The sequence below is a fragment of the Mus caroli genome, chromosome 6 (assembly GCF_900094665.2).
Source record: "Mus caroli chromosome 6, CAROLI_EIJ_v1.1, whole genome shotgun sequence".
Lineage (NCBI taxonomy): Eukaryota > Metazoa > Chordata > Mammalia > Rodentia > Muridae > Mus > Mus caroli.
The window spans coordinates 10,502,817-10,522,697 of NC_034575.1; the positions used below are offsets into that span (position 1 = coordinate 10,502,817).

The following is a 19,881-nucleotide window of genomic DNA, read 5'->3' on the forward strand; positions in this document are numbered from 1 at the left end:
AGAGAGAGAGAGAGAGAGAGAGAGAGAGAGGGAGAGGGAGAGGGAGAGAGAGAGAGAGAGATGAGGGGAGATCACAATGGTTGGGAGACACAGATATGGAAAGACTGGGAGAGACTGTTATAAGGATACAGGATGTGAAACTTCCAGAGAATCAATAAAAGTATCATGTGGAGGTAAAGAAACTGATTCAAGCATGTAATACTTTCATTGCCAAAATGTAAATGCTATCATGGATACTTCCTTCATACAATTGCTAAAAGTATATTATGCTTTATTTAAGTACTTACATGGAGAGCTAGCAGCCTCTTAATATTTTTTTGTGCCATCTCTTTGCTGGTTGATATTGTCTTTTATAGGTTGTGTCTTTTGAATATTAAATATGTTTCCATTCAGAACCAGGTCAACCAATACATGCTGCTAATGAATTCTAAAACATAGTGGAGGTACAGCTGGCTTTTTCTTTGCTCTCAAGTGACCAGTTGCTGATGGACTTGAAATGGCACATAATCATCTATTGCATTCCCTGCCTGCATACTTCTTTCTTTAGCCTAAACACCTAAAATAAGTATACTATTTTTTTTGTAAAACCATTTTATCTTAATTAGTCAAAAAGCAAATTTTTGGATATTGCATATATTATAATACAAAATATAATACAAAAATAATAAGTTGCTCATTAATGTATTTTATATAGCTATGAGCTTTCAGAGTCTCTTTTATATGTTAGTCAGACAAATGCTTTCCCCTTTAAAAATACACGGGCTGTTTTCTTTTCCAAGTTCTGTTTCCTTACCCTGAAGGTTGACATGCAGAGCAGGTGTGGCTTGGAGAGATCAGCCATTTTCAAAGGGCATGGTAGCAGCTGAGAAGATTCGGTTTCATGCACTTTATACCTTGTGATGTTTGTTGATGTTAAACCACTGAGCTTCTTTGACCACATGCTGTGTCCCATTAATTCCCTCCTTCACCAGTGAAAGAAGGGATACATTGCTTTTCCCGTGAACTCAGAATAATTTACTTATTTTCCATGAGATAAAACGACAGAAATATTTGTGTAGGAGGAAGAAAGTTGTAACGTGAAAAATAAGTGTTTTACAGAATAATTGTTAAGGAAAATGAGAAGAAAACACCATTTTCCTCTTCTCATATGCCAAATCCAACCCATCACTTGAAATGTCTTCTCCAAATTCTCTTTGCATTTCTAGCTTTATCTTCAAGAACTTATTTATCATCCCAGCTATGATTTTATAATATCTATTCAGTTTTAATTATATCTAAAAAAGCCAAAAAAAATAAAAGTGTAATTATTGTGACAAATACTAGCTCAGCATCCCTGCAAACTATACCATGTAGGATGACCAGAAGAAAAAAAATTTATTTAATTTGTATTCCTTTCTTGATCTTTTTGGATAACCAAGTGTCCAGTGCAAGCAATAAGAATGATAACATTGATACATATGCAGCTAGAAACATGAGCTCCGGGGGGGTACTGGTTAGTTCATATTGTTGCTTCACCTATAGGGTTGCAGACCCCTTTAGCTCCTTGGGTACTTTCTCTAGCTCCTCTATTGGGGGCCCTGTGATCCATCCAATAGCTGACTGTGAGCATTCACTTCTGTGTTTGCTAGGCCCGGGCATAGTCTCACAAAAGACAGCTATATCTGGGTCCTTTCAGCAAAATATTGCTAGTGTATGCAATGGTGTCAGCGTTTGGAGGATGATTATGGGATGGATCCCCGGGTATGGCAGTCTCTAGATGGTCCATCCTTTCATCTCAGCTCCAAACTTTGTTTCTGTAACCAGTACTCCCCGGAGCTCGTGTCTCTAGCTGCATATGCATCAGAAGATGGCCTAGTCGGCCATCATTGGAAGGAGAGGCCCATTGGTCTTGCAAACTTTATATGCCTCAGTACAGAGGAACGCCAGGGCCAAGAAGTGGGACTGGGGGGAGGGTATGGGGGACTTTTGGGATAGCATTGGAAATGTAAATGAAGAAAATACCTAATAAATAAAAAAAATGAAAAAAAAAGGATAACATTGGCAGAGAAATGAAAACAGAAAGATCTTATGGACCATAATAGGAGACTATGAAAGAAAGGATGGGACTTGAATCACATGTAGAAATTGTGCGGCACTAGACAGGAAGAGAATGTGGAATGATCATACAGCCTATGCAGTGGGATGTGTATGTGTAGGGCTAAGAGAACTAATTGAGAGAATCTTAATTTACCAGAGAAATTTTTGGAGGAGACAATGTGGAAGACAGAATGATTTATACTGAGATAAAAAGAAAAATGCACCAATATCAAATCAGAGAAATAATTTATTTAGATATCACAGGCTACTGTGAGGTCTTTGAGACACTATAGCTAAGTCAAAATGATTCCACAATCCTTTACTGTAATTGACATCTTACTTTATTTTCTGGCAGTTTACAAACATTAAATGTAGTAAAAACTACATGGGGAAATTTTTATTAATGTTTTGCACAATGTACTGTTTAATATTTGAAAAACCGATGTTCTGTATATAATTTTCCACATATTAAAATAATATAAAATAAAAATATTGGACTTTTAAAATAGATTAATATTCTAAATATTTGTTTAATAAGGTTTTAGCAAACAACAATAGAACAATTTATTTCAAAATACGTGCACATTCCGAGCTAGGCTAGAAGCTTCTTTAAAATCCAATTTGTAATTTTTAAAGTATAAACAGTAGAATATTGATCACACATGTTTCAAATGATGGAAATTAAGTTGTGCTGACAAGATTTTTATTATACCCCCCCCCCCAAAATACAAAAGCAACCATGGTTAATCAATTGAATAACAGTAACCCTTTTAGCTGATCTCTCCAGAGATTCACAACTGAGGCGGTGCCTGGCAAGGAACTACTTAAGACAGGGTTAACACCAAAAGGGTGGTCCTTACTGTGAAGTCCAGTTTCGAGGCTCTCTAGCTCTGTTTTGTTAGCTTTTTACTTTATTAATATATAAAAGGGATTAACATCCATCAATGTAAAACAAAAATATTTTAAAATCTCTCTAACTACCATTGGATAGAGATAAAAGATCTTACTTATTTCCCCATATTTGGTCTGGCCATTTAAAATGTTTTCACTTAATCAGAATACTGGTATAAGATGAGGTAAAAGAACGTCCTGTTTTGACAAAATAGTGACAAATATTTGAATATAGATAGGCCTTGAAAAATACGTGGATAATGATATCCACGTATTAGAGGTCCTCAAGAAAATATAGTTCTCCTGACCCAACATTCCAAAATGTTGAAGAGTGGATATAAACCACTCAGTCAATTTATTCTGGTTGAGAACTTTATTGTGATCTTGATAGCTTCTAGATGTCAGAGTTCTTAAAAAGACAGTTGTTTTGTATTACATAACATTGCTAAACTTCTCAGTTAATTTTTAGAGGTTCATGTCTAAGACTGAGAACCCCAGAAAGATAAAGATAGCAATGATTAAATCCGTATTTCTTATTTAAAATAAGAATGGCATATGTAAAGATCCTCATTGGTAATTACTCTGCTATGCCCTCATTATACCCATAGTCAAAGTGTGGTGAGATGTGAAACTGGCAGCTATGGATAAAAAAAAAAATGGCCTTTACCAAGATGGTCCATAGCCAAATCCTTCTCAGCAGAGGCTACAAGTTCATTCTAACACTCATTCTTATTCATCATAGAGATGTGACCAAAAGAGACTGACAAACTCAACCTCCTCATAGAGCAGTTCTTTCAAATGTCCTTGTACCTTTATTTGAAGTTCTATAAGTAATGTTTGAAAAGTCAGTTCAATCCAGTATTTCTTTTTGCATCAAAGAAACACACAACTAAATAGTGTTTAAAATCCTTTGAAGCTTGTTCCTGTTTTATTACAAATGCATGAGAACATTTGGTGAGTTAATGTTACCAGAAATCAAATAGAGGAGGTAAAGGGAGTTACACTGACCATTTAAGGGAAGAACTTTGTTTGGGGGCATTGGTGCTCATAAAATAGTGTCCTTTATATTACAGAGATAAGCTATGTTGACTAAAACTCTTAAAACATAGAATTAAGAAAAACCTCTAAGCTATAAAGAGCTGGTGGAATGCTAACTTTAACTCCAACTTAACTTAGTCCTGACAACAAAATATGAGGGCAACAATTTTAGAGATAATTTCTAAGGACTGCTTAAAGGAATTCCACTTGCATTTGATAGAAGTATGCTTCTCAAAAAGCAAATATTTGACCTGCATTCTACTTCAGGATGTTTGCATTTGGTCAACTAAAAAGCTAAAGCCAATGACTCATTTTCAAGGAGCCTTGAGAAAAGCATGCAATTACAAGTTTGAGAAATAGTTGTGCACATAAAGAAACTTTAGCAAACCACTAAGTATCACATGATAAGTCATTTTAAAGATTTTTATTTTCTTATAAATTTATATTTGTGAGATATATGAGATGACGTGTAATTTTATAGTTATAAGTAAATTAAAATATCATACTATTTTCTGTTTAACTTTCCCTGAAAGAACTTTCCATGAAAGATAAACATTCAATAGAATCCTTCTCTGTGACTTTTTTTCATACTCCAACCCAGTTAAAAATACATTATTTTGCTATATACAGGGATCCATATATTCAGTTTATCTAAAGACCCCCACCTAGAATAGCACAGGGCTTTGTATATTACAATTATTCAATAAAATTGCTGAAATAAATTTTGTATGAATCTTGACAGTATTTCCATTTAGCTAAAAAATGCTCCATTATTTCATACCTTTACCTATAATTACAGTAGCCAAAATCACTGCTATATTCTATGTTCACTTCTTTTTTCAGTATGCTTTCAACTATACATATTTTGCTTGCTTAAAGTTTTGAGTGATTGTCTCATAACCCAAAATGACAAAATGGATATTACCAGACAAGGAGTTTGTTCTGTAAATTTACTTAGGATACAATTCATCTCCCTACTATAAGAAAATATTAACAACTAATCGAAAAAAACAAAGGAACTACCAGGAAGAACAAACCATTTTAGCATTTATTATTACTTCAGGTCTTATGTTTTCTAGCAGTGGTTCTCAACCTTCCTAATGCTGTGACCCTTTAATGGAGTCCCACATGTTGTGGTGACCCCAACCATAAATTTATTTTGTTTATACTTCATAACTGTAATTCTGCTCACTGTTGTGAATGATAACATAAATATCTGATATGCAGCATCCAAAGGGGTTGTAACCCACAGGTTAAGAACTACAAGGTAGGTGCAAAGTCACCTTGAAACAATGATGATAGAATGTTAGAATTTTCATGTCTGGACAACACTTAACATTAAAATTGTCCATTTGTGTGACAGTCTACACATTCAACTAAATATAAATAAACAAACAAAGTTAAAATTGGTGTATGAAAACCCTGACATCATAGGTACAAAGAGATACAATGGTATGCACATGAAGTATAACTTGAGTGTGCATAAAACATATTTCCAATTTACATTTTTATATTGCAAAATACATGGGTATTTTCTTAAAGGCATAAACAGAAATTTTAATATTTGATCTATCAATATGTGCTGATAGAGGACACAGTGCTAAATGAAATTTTCATGGCTAATTCTAGGGACTAAAGAAAAATATTTCTCCATGTTTTATCTATTTTTTAAAAACCTAGGAGGAAAGTACTCTCAGGGAAAAAAAATATCCAAAGCTTTACTGTGAAAGAAATGAATGCAGGAAATTGCACTTTAAATAGTGAAGAGACATGAAGCATTTCAACTTCACAGCCTGCTAAGGAGCAACAGCTGTACCTAATTCCAACTTGACGTGCTTCACATCTCATATTCATATAGGTATTTAATGATCCAAGCATAATGGTCCTATATAGAATAATTACTTATATGAAGGAGCAAACTTCATACGCATTCCTTTTTAAATGATCCTTCAAGAGAAAAACTGCACTGATTCTTTGAACAATGAATAGTCTCTCCTGCCATTCCAAATGTTTGGGACTAAATAGCTTATCTTTCAAGAGAGAATAGCAACTGTGCCAAGCTCACTTTTTCTTGACAGACTCTCTTTGCCTCCCCCCTTCCCAGTACAACCAGTATAACGAAAAAAGGTAGAACGCCAAGCCTATCATTAAGTCATAGTAGTAGACAGTTGCAAGAAATATCAGAAACAAAAGGAAATACGGTATTTTAGAGTTGGTGGATATTGAAAGCAGAGACTCCCTGCCTTGAGCTTCCAGTTCCTGGGTAGGGACAGTAGGAGAAGCAGAGCTCACTGATCCTTTGTCACCCAGACAACACTGTGACTGTCCAGAATGTGTTAACCCTTCATTTTCAGAACTCGCTTCATCCACATTTTCAAGAGAATCATTGATAAAAATCATCGGGCCTTGGGAGTTTTCTAAGCTGCCTTCTTTTTGTTGGAGAATTGGACCCCCGCCTCGTTCTCCTCCACTACCTGATTTCATTATTTCTGAACTTTTGAAAACATCTTCAGGTTTAGACATGGCATGGCCCAAGACCTCACTTTCTGGGTGCCAATTATATTCTGATTTGGTAGGAATAGACTGGAGGGTTGTGTTAGTAACTGCTTTCTCTTCACCGTAAGAAGGTACTGATTTTTTAGAGCAGTGTCTGGAAACTTGAGAGCTGTCCCGAGAAGCGCTGGCAGTGTCTGAGTTAAATGCAGAGTGAACAGCATTGAAGTCTGTTCTCCTTGATAATTCTTGAAGCAGCTCAAGTTCTGCATTTGCTTGGAATATTGCTCTGTCTGTTGGTAACACTCCCAAATGTAAATCCAGTTTTGACGTAGCTTTTTGATTGCCTGTAATGACCTGTGAAGGTTCGTCTGTAGATGTTACACTTCCAATCCCATGTTTCTCCTTGTCATATGTCTTCTGAGGAGAGCACGTAGATGTGGTTTTCTCCTTCTTCATTTCATCCACACGTAAATTACAAATATCTAAATGTGACTCCCTTTCAAAATCATTGTCATGGATTACACCTGCTGTATCTCCATGACAAAGGGAATAATGTGAATCATCTTTCCTCCCTTCATGTGGATCAAACGCTGTTTCTTTTACCTCGATGGGCCTGTCATTTCGTGCTGTCTCTTGAGGTAGCTTAGCAATTATTGCTTTTCCTCTAGCAGACGCGCTTTCTGGAGTACTTTCTAATGTTGTCTTAATTATGTAAGCTGTAACTGCTTGTGCTTTCTCAGTAATACCATGATCAGCAAGAGAAGACAGTTCATAGCATTCTGTCTGTCGGCAGGTAAACCATTGTTCTGTAGGAGTAGCTTTCAGATTCCTACCGTTATCTCTTTTTTCCCACATGTCTTTATACTCTGCTTGTTCTTTGGTATGCTTGGCTATATCTGATTCGGTCTCACTTGTTTCTGGCTGGGTTTCCAGAACGTTCCATTTTTTTCTATGCCGTGTGTTCATATTCTGATCTTCAGGATTGCTAGAGTCTGAGTTTTCCCTGTCAGCTTGAAAAAGATGATCATCAGTCAGAAGGTTGAAATTCCTTGGAGAGCTAAGATCACTAGTTCCTGGTTCTAAATTGCTACCACTTCCAACTTCTCTCCAACTCCTTTTGGCATTTGTGGAAGGACAGGGATCTACTGTCACCGCCCAGGTGTTAGCTGTAATATCTTTGCTCAGTAGACTTGTCAAGTCTTGGTTATTAGCTTTATCCCCTTCAGTGCTTATTTTTGGGTACCCCATTTGTCCCTCTTGGGTCTGGAATACTGATTGAAAATTCTTGCTTGGGTTTTCATTAACACCTAAGCATGTTTGCTTCTCCTTTTTATTATCGACTTTGGCATAATCATCTCTGGAAGATGCATTTGATTCTTCCAATTTTGTGGAATCTCCATGTGAATATTTGTAATCTTTTATTCCAGGTTTCTTGATTCCTGCTTCGTTATTCTTGAGACTACACGCCATTAGTTGATCGAAGGAAGAACACTCTCTGCCACTCCCATTGGCTGGGTTGGCATTATCATCCAGGTCTTCCTTGCTGCAGAGTTCCAATTGCATTAACTCATCAGAACTAGTATCTCCCAGTGACGGACCTTTTTCTCCCATATCTGAAATAATTTCCTCTGAATGTGGATGACCATATTCATTTCCTGGGGAATAGTTTCTGCTATGATAGAAATCTCTCTTTAAGGAACTTTCTGCTGATAAACTTGGAGACAAAGGCCCCATGAACAAGTCAGTGTTGATTTCATGGTAAGCTTGCTTCTTCTCTGACCCTTCAGCTTTATTTGTGAAATTGACTGTATCTGTTGCAAATGTATTCTTTTCATCCTGGGAAGTTATTAACCGTTGGTTTATCTTATGGAAAAAAACAACAAAATTATGACAATATGATCTTTTTTTAAATACATGAGAAGTGAATTAGCTTTCATTAGCTCAAGTAATTATCTGGTAGATTCCCCTGACTCATTTCATTTGTGGATTTCACACAAACTCTAGAAGTTGGATGTTTGGGGCAAGATCTTTGTAAGGTATGACTTAGGAATGAGATCAGTAAGAAAAGGGGGCCAAATTAATCACACTCCATCTCTGCTTCCAAATATCACATTGTATTATTCAACCATTCTTGCTTGTCATTGCACTTTTTCCTCACTTGGGATATACACATTGATAGCTCCATGCTAATCAATTAGGGAGCAGCTTCCTGGGTGCCCCTTGCCACATTTATATGTGCTGTAGGTGCCCCCATTACAGTTTCTCTTATTAATATGTTTTCTGCAAAGCCTCTGCAAACTATTAATAGCAAAACGTCACTCAAAGAAAAGTGAGGGAGTTAATGTCTCTGCAAATTCTGTTTTAATGACCCTCTGCCAACTGGTACTCAAATGTATTTGAGCTCTTCAGTGATGCCAACTGTCAGGATTTAACAGTGAGATGCCTGTGTTTTTTTTTTCCTCCTCATAACTGACATTTGCATGATCTCAATAATTATATGCAAATCTTACGTCTTCCCCTTCTTCTCACATAAGGCTCATGTTACTTGTCAACGGCACAGCTGTCTTGTAAGCCAATGCCTGTGGGTTCCACAGATTTGGTTGTATTTCCATCTATTATGGAGCTTCATTGTTTTATGCAGTCACGTCAGCACGGAGCAAATTAGCATCTAAATTACAGCTCCCTGTTCATTTATTGGGCGTACAATCTCAGTAACTTCTAAACAAACTTTTATATTTGAGGCTGCTCATGGTAATGAGGTGTATTGGTGATGTATGTGATTTTTCAGAGTCCTTTCATTATATTCTCTGGTTTGAAAAAAAAAAAAAGGTGATGTTAAGTTTCGGCTGGTGAGGAGTCTCACAATGGGTGACAACTTTGTAGTGCCTTAACGTTGGAGCACAGTAAATTGCATACTTTAGTGGTGCAGTTGCCATATCACTATTGCAGAAGTGAAATGTGGGTGGGGGAAGATGAGTTCTAGTTCTTTTCAGTTTCAGCATTGACACTTGAAGAGGCAAATGTCATTTTAATCTTAGATGATTATGAATCCATGTATCGCCATGCTAGGAGCTCCAACCAAATACAATGAAGAGTAAATTGCATTATGTGACTCATTTGCTTCTGCCTCTCACTGTGAGCTAAAAGTGCGAACTGAGCCATCTTCTCCAAATTTCAGAACAGATTTGATGTTCACCAAGTGTGAAATTTGTAGTAACAAAGTTTAGGATAAAATGTGCAGTATTGAATTTGCTTCATTTTAAAATTATGTAGTGCTGGCTATTTTCTTCTTCCTTGGTAATTTACTATTTTACAATGCCAAGAAACTTTGGAATTCCTACCTGGACAGAAATAGTAAAGCAAAACAGGGCTAAACATCATCATTGCAGGCTTCTTAGGTTAGACATGACCTCACTCTTCCAGCCCTCTTACGTTACAGATGAGGTTATGCTACATGCACACCTGTCACAAAGATTAGAACTGTTCATCAAGATGGTGCCCCTTGCTTCTAATTCCTACAAACTATTACTCTGAGCCACTGATAACGAGATAAGAAATTAATGCTATTAATTTACCACTGTGGAGAGCAGAAGCAACAAACTGAAATCAAAGTGCCTTGTGGGTCAAGCTAGATGGAGATGCTGGGACAGAGTAAGCCATGCTTGCACATTTGCAAATTATATTAGCTGAAGCCATTGAGAGGCAGGCATTGCAGCATCCTTGAAGCATAAATAGATTCATCTTCTCTAATACCGTGGCAACCAGAACACTTACCATCAAGTCTAATTCCTTTCCATTATGTTCGTCATGCTTCTTGTTGATATCTTTTACATTTTGATGATTGGCTCCCAAGTCATCCTTGTCCTCGTGAGAACAAATGATTGTTGGGATGTAGGACTCTGAAAAGTTAATAGGATTGGTTTTTAATTATAAGACTGTTTTTATTGCAGATATTAACAAAAAATAGATTAATGTTTAATTTTAAATGAATATTACCTGTGAGCTTTAAAGTCTCAAATTTATTTTCTTCTGGTGCTAGCAATGGTTCTTCTTTACTGCTAAAATTTAGAAAAACATACATTTGTTTTGAAATTACATCTTTAAAAATATCTTTATAAGGTGGAAAATTATCAATAAGACAAATAGTTTGCATACTCTTTCATAATTTTGTATTACTGTATATAAGTAAGCCTTCCGTGGTAACACAGTAAAAAATTTTGATTTTATGAAAACTTAAAATAATCTATACATTGACATATTTCTAAATGAGATTATGATGTGCTTATTAAAACATAACCAGAATAAAGCTATAAGCAAATATGTAGTTTTCATTATATTTTATTTAATCTTCCAAATTGAGAGGATTTTTGCTGTGGAATGAATTTATTCAATTGATTATCCATTGTTGCTATAAAATTGGTTTCTAACATTTAGATAGTTATGTTTTATAGTCTGTTTATTTTTCAACTGCATTGTTATAAAAGGGAAAAAAATCTCTCTATAGTCAAGAGAAATAAAAGAAAACCAGATCACTAAAACCTGAGCTAGATTTATGCTCAAAAATCTCACGTGTGAGTTGCCACTGGCCAGTTTTAAAATGGAGACTTCAGAGAGCTCATGTGTCAGCACATATCCTTTTTCTTCAAAATTCCTGAGATTGCTTTGCTTTTGTAGTAAATTTTGAATTCTTGTTAGAAATGATACTTTTCTCCTTTAAATGTCAGAAGTCTCTGATACTCAATAGAAAAATATAATTAGTGGAAATTTCAGTTTATGTACAATTACTCTAATTTATATCTTTGTTTTCTTTTAAAATTCATTTCTCTTTTACTATTATTACCGGGCACACCTAATGTGTGTGGATGGGTTCATGTGTGTAATAGCACAATTGTGACGACAGAGGACAACTCTTTGGAGGCGATAATATCCTTCCATCTTTTCATGGGTTCTGTGGATTGATCTCAGATCACAGGTCTTGCCCACCATTCACTTCACCCACTGTGTCCTCTCTGTCTTCTTGCCAGTCTTTTTTCCCACCCACAACCACCTCTCCAGGGTTTCTCTATATAGCATGCTGTCCTAAAACTTTCTATATAGACTAGATGGACCTTGAACTCACAGATATCCATCTGCCTCTGCCCCCTCAAGTGCAGGGATTAAACACATGCACCACCATGTCCCACCCTTAATTTATTTTTCTTATACTGATTTTTTTCCAGTGAGTTTCTGCAACAACAAGACAAACAAACAAAATAAAACAACAACATAAAAGAAAAGAAATCTAGAAAGTGGCATTTGCTGATAAACTTGTATAATTGAATGTAGGCTTTTTTTCAACTGAAAATTCCAGCAAGGCTAATTTTATTTTCACAAATCATGTGTAATTTGTAAACTCTCCCTTCCTGATTATGTAAAAAGGTAACTTACTTTTGAATATATATTTTTTGTTGTTTCATTTTAACCTTACTGAAAACATTTCTGGTCATTACAATAAAACTAGCATTCTATGTATATAAAACTTCTTAAACTATAGAGTTTGAAGTATGGAAGTTGAATTAATTTATTTCCAAGACCTATAACTATGCAATGATTTGCTTTTATGAAATTCACCTACAAAACAATAATTTTGCAAACAATAGTATCTCTTTGAAGAACATGCAAGCCTGAAATGCACCCACCTCCTCTGGCTCTTACAAACTATCTTCCTCTTGAGCAAAGAACTCTGAGTCTTGGGAAAATCTATGTGATATAGATAGCCTGTTTAGGACTGAAAATCCTGCAGCATCTTGTTCAGTACTTTGATCAGTTGTAGCTTTCTGTATTAATTGCCATATACCTGCCTTCCCAAGAAGCTTCTCTGATGAGATTTGAGATACACCATGATCTAATGCATTAGCAATACAATATCAGTGGTTAGAGATATTGAGAGAACTGTTCTATGGGCATAGCAAGACAGTCATATGTATGAAGTCTCAGGGATCATGATCCCATGCACAACACCTGTGAGATATCTAGCCAGACAAAATACTAGCATAAAGATAGGAGGTGGGCATGGAGTCCCACCTCCAGCTGCAAATTTCCTGGCATTTAAGAGATGCTGGGAAAAGAAGAGTCATTTTTGTAGATTCATTTAGTGATATTTTCTTTGGTAAATCAACCACAGTCAGGGAAGGCCCTATACCCAAGAGAAGTCAATTTTCAATCAACACTACACATTGGACTGTATAAGTTTTATAAAGGAGAGAGAGAGAGAGAGAGAGAGAGAGAGAGAGAGAGAGAGAGAGAGAGAGAATGAACTGATGGGTAGAAGCTGGGCTGCCTTGTATGGCCTCACTGGGAGAGGAAGGAAAAGCCTAGCCTTGCAGAAACTTGAAGTGCCAGGGTAAGGGGATATCCAGGTGGCCCCCCAATGACTCCGAGGCAGAGGGGAGATAGGATGGGGAAAGGATTGTGGGAAAGGGTGACCAGGAGGAGGTCAGTGAATAGGAGATAATGTGAATAAGTAAAACTAAAATAAAATTGAATTCAAGGATTAAAAAAATAAAAATGAGTGGGTAGAGAGGTAGGACGGGATCTGGGAGAAATTGGAAAAATCATTAGATATGATCAAAGCACGTTGTATTCTCAAAGAATGGATAAAATATTTTTAAGAGCACATATATACTATTAAAGAAACATTTAGTTATTCCCATTTCTTATTTGTTCTTAAAACACGACTAAAATTTTTTTGTAGAGAGAAATTATTTGCTACTAAAAGAATTTTACATTTACCAAGACCCATCACTGAATTTTCTAATTAATTTTAATTGCTTCATTAAAAATGATTGTTTTGAAAGGACAAGAGCTTCATTTGTAAAACTTCATCCTAAGACAAGTAATTAGTGATGAAACAACTTATGACTGAGTGTCCTCAAAACATGGACATTCAGGAATATAAAGGAAAACTTTATATTTAAGGATACATGTAGGGATGAAAGTTTGATGTCCCTGAAGCAGAAATATTATATAGAACATATGTAGAAAAAAATCTTTAAAAACTGAATTTTTCTATGATAAAACTATATAAACATATATATTAAAGAAGTTACAAATACCATGTTCATAGATAGTAATTAAATAGTGTGAAGGGTGATGCTAAGATTCAATGAATTGTAGTCAAAATTATAAAGCTGTGTTTCATAGAGTTTGGATATGTTCTTCTAAGGAGAAGAACAGAGGGATAATGATGTCTATATTATTTTAAGAGTTCTTAAGCAGAGTGAACTTTAAAGACAATTTATCAGAAAAGCTGCAAAGCAGCTGAGAAGTAGGACTCAAAGAACAGTGAGAAGACTCATCATGGTCAAATCTAACATGTCGGAAAGCAGGAAGATAAGAGGATATTCAGAAATGAAAGAGAGGGACATGACTATACTTAGTGAAAATGACAGTAGAACATAGGCAAAATTCAGCTCTAGGTGGACTAAATTATTACCATGCCAAAATCTTGAAAAGTCCTAGAAAATATATGATTATACCAAGCAGGAAGTATCTATTAAATAATAAAAAAGTCATCATAAAATAAAAACTTTAGTTTGTCTCTTTTAAAAATTTAAATATTTAAAAGACATTGCTTTTTACTGTCATGCTTTAGAGCATGATTGTCTGTGAACTGCTTGTACACCATACCAATGAAAAACAGAAGAGAAGCTTGGATCCACAGGAACTGGAGTTAAACGTGATGGTGTGCTACCACGTGGTACCCCTCCCCCAGGACTGTAAGAGCAGGAAATGCTCCTATTCATTAATTCATCTTTCTAGGCCTCCTACTAAAATTTGACCTCTTTGTTCATTGAAAGGCATTAGAAAAGGTAACCTAAAAAGTGTCTCAGTGCTTAAGAGCACTTGTAATTCTTTCAGAAGACCCAGGTGTAATTCCTAGCACCCACACTGTGGCTTATAACAACCAAGAACTCCTGTCCCAGAAGATCTGACACCATCTTCTAACATATGAAGGCACCAGGCATGCTTCCACAATATAGACATGCATGCAGACAAAATATTCATGTACATATAATAAAACAAAATAAAAATTTAAAAAGAAATTGTAAATTAAAAAAATTAAATTTGAGGATAAGATGCTTTTTTACATAAAAACAACACAATTAAGAACCAGTACCTGAAAGAAATCTTGATTTTTTTTCAGGATTATAGTTACCATTGGTAAGGCAATTTGAGAGGAAGAAATCAGTATATCTGATCATCAAAAGTCTGTTTTTTGTTGTTGTTGTTGTTTTGGTTTTTTGCATAGAGTTATTTCATCATTTACAGTATATAAACCTTTCAATCCTAGTTTTAGATAACTTATGAGACAATGTAGTTTGCTCTTTGCAATATATTATAGGCTATGTGTAAACAAAACATCACTTTTAACTTTGAAGTAACACTTATTTGACCAATTATATTTAAAGTGTTTAACTAAACAGATTTACAATAGAGTTTAATTAAACAGGTATACAATTAGAAAAAAGAGATGAACCCATGGGTAAGCACCAATCCCTTACACTATGAATGATCCTCTGCTGTGCTTGTAGACAGGAGCCTAGTGTAACTGTCCTCTGAGAGGCTCCACACAGCTGCTGAGTAAAACAGATGCAGAGACATATAGCCAAACATTGGATGGAGCTCAGGGAATCTTATGGAAGAGATGGGGAAAGGACTGACCCCCAAATTGAGGTTCCCTGAAAGGATAGGAATTGCACAGGAAAACCAACAGAATCAACTAACCTGGACCCTTGAGAGTCTGAGAAACTGAACCAGCAACCAAAGGGAATTCAAGGGCTGGACTTAGATCTCTGCAAATATGTAGCTGACTTGCAGCTCAGTCTTCATTCCGGTGTGCCAACCAGGGAGGTTGGGGTGGTGCAGAGGGAGCCAGTCACTAAAGCTGTTGCCTGCCTATAGATCCTGTTCTCTTGGGGGCTGCCTTGTCTAGCCTCAATGAGAGAGGATGTGGCTAGCCCAGCAGAAACTTGATGTGCCAGGATGGAAGGATACTCCATGTGGGTCTCCACTCTCTCAGAGGAGAAGGCGAAGTGGATGGTGAGGGGAATGTGTGAGGGGGGCAGGGTGGGCAATGGGCAGGCCATGATCAGGATGATCAGGATGTAAAGTGAATAAATAAATAAATAAATAAATAAATAAATAAATAAATAGGAAAAATAAAAAAGGACTATTGGTTAGTGACAGCAGGACCCACCTCCATCAGTACATCTGACCATGACATAAGTAAAGCTATCTTTTACTATCTCTCAGATCCCCTTTGTGTCCTGAGAACTTTTTTCCTTTTTTTTTCTTTTGTATTCCTGGTGATTGACACACTGCCTGATGCAGTCTAATAGCAAAGAAATGCTGTTGAATAAATGCACAACCCTCTTTCTTTCTAGCTTCCCCCTTTCTTTCTATCTCTTGCCAGCATTTTAATGATGTCATCTCTTCTTTACACAAAATTCCATCAAGGAAAAGCAGCAAATGATCATCTGTGTATATTCTAAGGCTCAGAGTGTTATAACATCCCAAGTTTAGAATTCTGGGATCAAATTATTAGAGTTGGTTAAGGCTAATCTAGGTTCTTTGGAGAAATAGTTCGTTTCTATATACTTAGAGGTACATAGTATAGTCACCCATATCATTTAATCTGGAGAGACCAATCATTCTTCTAGAGATAGTTTGAATATGTACTATTAACTATAACAAATATTGGGAAATAAAACATTAGTAATATCTAGATACTTACTCCAAGCAAACAATAAAATAATGACAGAAATAGATAAATCAGGAAATCATAATAATTACAGTGAACTATAAATACTATAATAAATAATGAGATATGAAAGCTACTGCCTTAGAGATGAAAGAACATTAAAATAAGAAAAGTTGGGGACGTTTCACAGATTTGTTCTGAATTCACTAATTGAGAAGTAAGAAGTTTCTGATTTTAGTATAAACAAAAAATTACAAGTAACAAGTATAAAATATAAACACGAAACAGGGTGCATCTGAGAGCAATAGACTCTCAGAAGGTTTGAATTATCAAGAGGAAAAATCAAGGATGAAACTGGAGTTAGTTTAAGGCAGACGGTGGAAAGGGTTACTGTGTGTTTTTGACAGGTTGGGGTTTTGTTGTTGCTGTTGCTGTTGTTGTTTTAACTAATGAATATCTGGCAAGGACATTAAATGAGAGAAACATGATGAGTTCATTTAACCGAAATGTAAATGAAGTAAATACCTAATAAAAAATTGGGGAAAAATTTAATTTAAATAGTGTTTAGATCTATAAGGGACAGCATACTAAGAAAACATAATCCTATCATTTTAGAGAGACAGAAAGGTAGAGAAATAGAGAGATAGAGAGACAGAGACAGAGACAAAGAGACAGAGGGAGAATCAGTTCTACAACATTGGCAAAATTACTAAAAGATAACTAGTGGTTAAGTTCGATATCCTACTGTCCTGGTCCCTAAGCCAGTATTCTTCTGAGAAGATCAATAGTCTTGGAAAGAACAATAATTTTTCCATTCAAATATATTTTTTCCTGTTACTAAACTTGTACTTAGCTATTACTAACACTGTAACTTCAAGCCAGATACGTAGCACCTCAATACTTTGTTTTCCTCCACAACATCACTTAGTCCCTTACTTTCTAACACATGGACCTTATAATACTTGCTATCATCGATACTGTTACTAATATTGATGTGCCATATGCACTGTACAGATTACATATTATAGAATAGCAGCTGATTCCCATCTCCATTTAACAATAACTTTTCTGTTTCTAATATTTACCACATGTTTTCATTAATTCACAAACTACTTTTAGGACAAAAACTTGCAGACTGTGGCTCATACACTCCTCAACTTTAAAAATAGTCTTTTATCATAAGCTCACATTCCAAAAAAGTTCAGCAGACAATCTAAACAAGCAATCTTTAGTTAAACACATCCTCTCAAAAGTGGCCTGCATGGGTGCCCATTCCCACCTTCCTACACAATTTACCTCATGTGAGAATGTTACCAAATTAATAATTGTAGACATTTGGGGGCTGTTGTCCTACCATCACTGTTGAAATGTAGCGCTTTTAGGATAGTTAATAATATATTTTTTCCTAAACTCCTATAATACCATGGTGCTAAAATCTTATATATGCCCTGTAACTTACTGGAGAAACTTCTCAAAGATTTGTTCAATAAAGCCATAATTTGGTATGATGGACATCATCAACCCATCAGGTTGAGTGGCAGAATGAGGATGTCAGGGGCAAAACATAACTTCTCTAGCAGTATTTAAAATGTTGATTATAACAAAGAACCATTTCCTAAAAAGTCATGGGTGTTAAATTTGATGCTCCTCTTTTATTAGGTATTTTCTTCATTTACATCTCAAATGCTATCCCCAAAGTTCCCTATCCCCTCCCCCTGCACTGCTCCCCAACCCACCCACTCCTTCAAAGTGCACACAACTGTCTATAAAAGATCAGCTTTCAAATGTTTGCTCATCACCTCCCATTTTATGCTATAAAGCAGTACTTAAGATACTTTACATAATGGTCTGTGTTTCAAGCTGTGGTCTCATTATGTCCCCTCTGAACATCTTCTACAAGATTTTATTTTCCATTTTGTTTCGTTAAAACGTGATGTCCTCTTATAGCCCAGGGACATAACTGTAAAATTATTAATCCTCTTGCCTCAACCTCCAAAATGCTTGGATTGCTAGTGCAGGCTAACTGTCACAATCTTTAGAGGAGAACATTAGAATGCTAAATCTGGTTCTGTGTTGTTGGTGGTGGTGCTGGTACTGCTGCTGGTGCTGCTGGTGGTGGTTGTTTGGATTTTTTTTTCTATCTACTAAGTCTTCAGATTAACACCCAACATGATGTGCTCTTCCTATTATTTCTCTTTTTGATTTCTGTTGCTTGTTTTGATTTTTTTCTTTTCTTGTTGGTTTTAAGACAGAGACAGACACACAGAGAGAGACAGGGACAGAGAGACAGAGAGCATGAAGTTGGGTAGGTAGAGAAATTAGAGAAGTTCTGGGAGGAGTTTAAGGAAGGAACATAATATGACCAAAATATATTATATGCGAAAATTTTAAAATAAAATTATAGGAGTAGTTGTTAACTTGAAATAGTAGTGTAACCAATTCAAGCAAAACTACAGGTTTTCTTTTTTATTCTCTACTATGCTTTGTGGAATCACTTATTTCCTATTATTTCATACATGTTCAAATAAAACTTTGCAAGTATCAAAACTTTGCTAATATTTATCATCAGTTAAACAAGTGTATTGGATAGAACATAACACAGAAACAAAATTCATAAAACTTTAAAATACAACCAAAACCAAGGATGCTAAAGCACAAGCTGGTTGAGTGACTTAAGTGAACTGCTCAAGCATGGAAGAGAGTAAGCACAAGCTCTCGGAGACCTTTCCTGTCTTATTTTCTGTTTTAGAGAAAATAGAATCACTGTTGTAATAACACCTAGTCAGCTAAAATGTCATGGAATTTCTTCCAGTTTTTCATCTCTTCAAAAAATTTCAATTGTGTACATGAGCAAGTTCCATGTGTGCCTGTGTGTGGGGGAGGGAGGGTGTGCACACTCGCGCACGCGTGTGTGTATTGCACCTGTAAAGACATCAGAGGCAATCTAAATGAGTTAATTGTAGATCATTGAACTCAGGTTGTCAGACTGGGTGGCAGGCTGCTACCCAGTCTCTACCTGCTGAACCATCTCTCTTGACTTTTAATTCCATTGAGACCCTGAAACTATATTCTAAAATACATTTTGTTTCAATTTACATATTAGAACATTGCATTTCATCTTGATACTTCAATTTAAAATCAATGATGCTTTGTATTTTTGTGAAGAATAGTTTCAATAACAGAGAAAGAAGCAACTGAAAGTCATACTTTCATGGAGAAAATCTTGGTAGATTTTTGTTGTTTGTTTTTTTCAAAGATTCTTCATTATTTTCTAGCAAGAGAAATTGCAAGTCTGAATGTATTTGGTCATGTCAGTGTGGTGGGTGCTGTTTTGTGTAGCTCCTCTCCACAGCATAAAGGGCATCTTACATTTTATTATTCTGTCATTGACTCAAGCATCACACATACTGACGGAAGTGATGTGCACTTCTCAAGGCACTGACTGAGGAGGGTCTAGTACATCATTAAGTAGAATCTTGGAAGTTGAGATGTGGACTAAAAAAACATTGTAGGTTTCTTGGGAATGTGATGTAATTACAAGCAGAATTCATGAATTTTAAGTAGAAGAAGACTATAGATAAACCTGGCTTAAGGGACTTCTCTGCTACCACCTGCCAATTATATTTTATGGAGAGAAA

The 19,881-nt window shown here is 35.8% G+C and overlaps 1 protein-coding gene across 1 annotated transcript in view; it reads right to left on the reverse strand.

Moving 5' to 3' along the window:
* Positions 1-5,190: 5,190 nt before the first annotated feature.
* Positions 5,191-19,881, reverse strand: part of Ppp1r3a (protein phosphatase 1 regulatory subunit 3A) — a 37,459-nt gene continuing 22,768 nt past the window's right edge. Inside the window, exons 2-4 of the mRNA XM_021165843.2 lie at positions 10,498-10,559; positions 10,276-10,400; positions 5,191-8,364 (exon numbers count right to left, since the gene is read on the reverse strand). Coding sequence (XP_021021502.1) covers positions 6,067-8,364; positions 10,276-10,400; positions 10,498-10,559 — 2,485 coding nt within the window. The 3' untranslated portion in view covers positions 5,191-6,066. The remainder of the gene's footprint in view (positions 8,365-10,275; positions 10,401-10,497; positions 10,560-19,881) is intronic.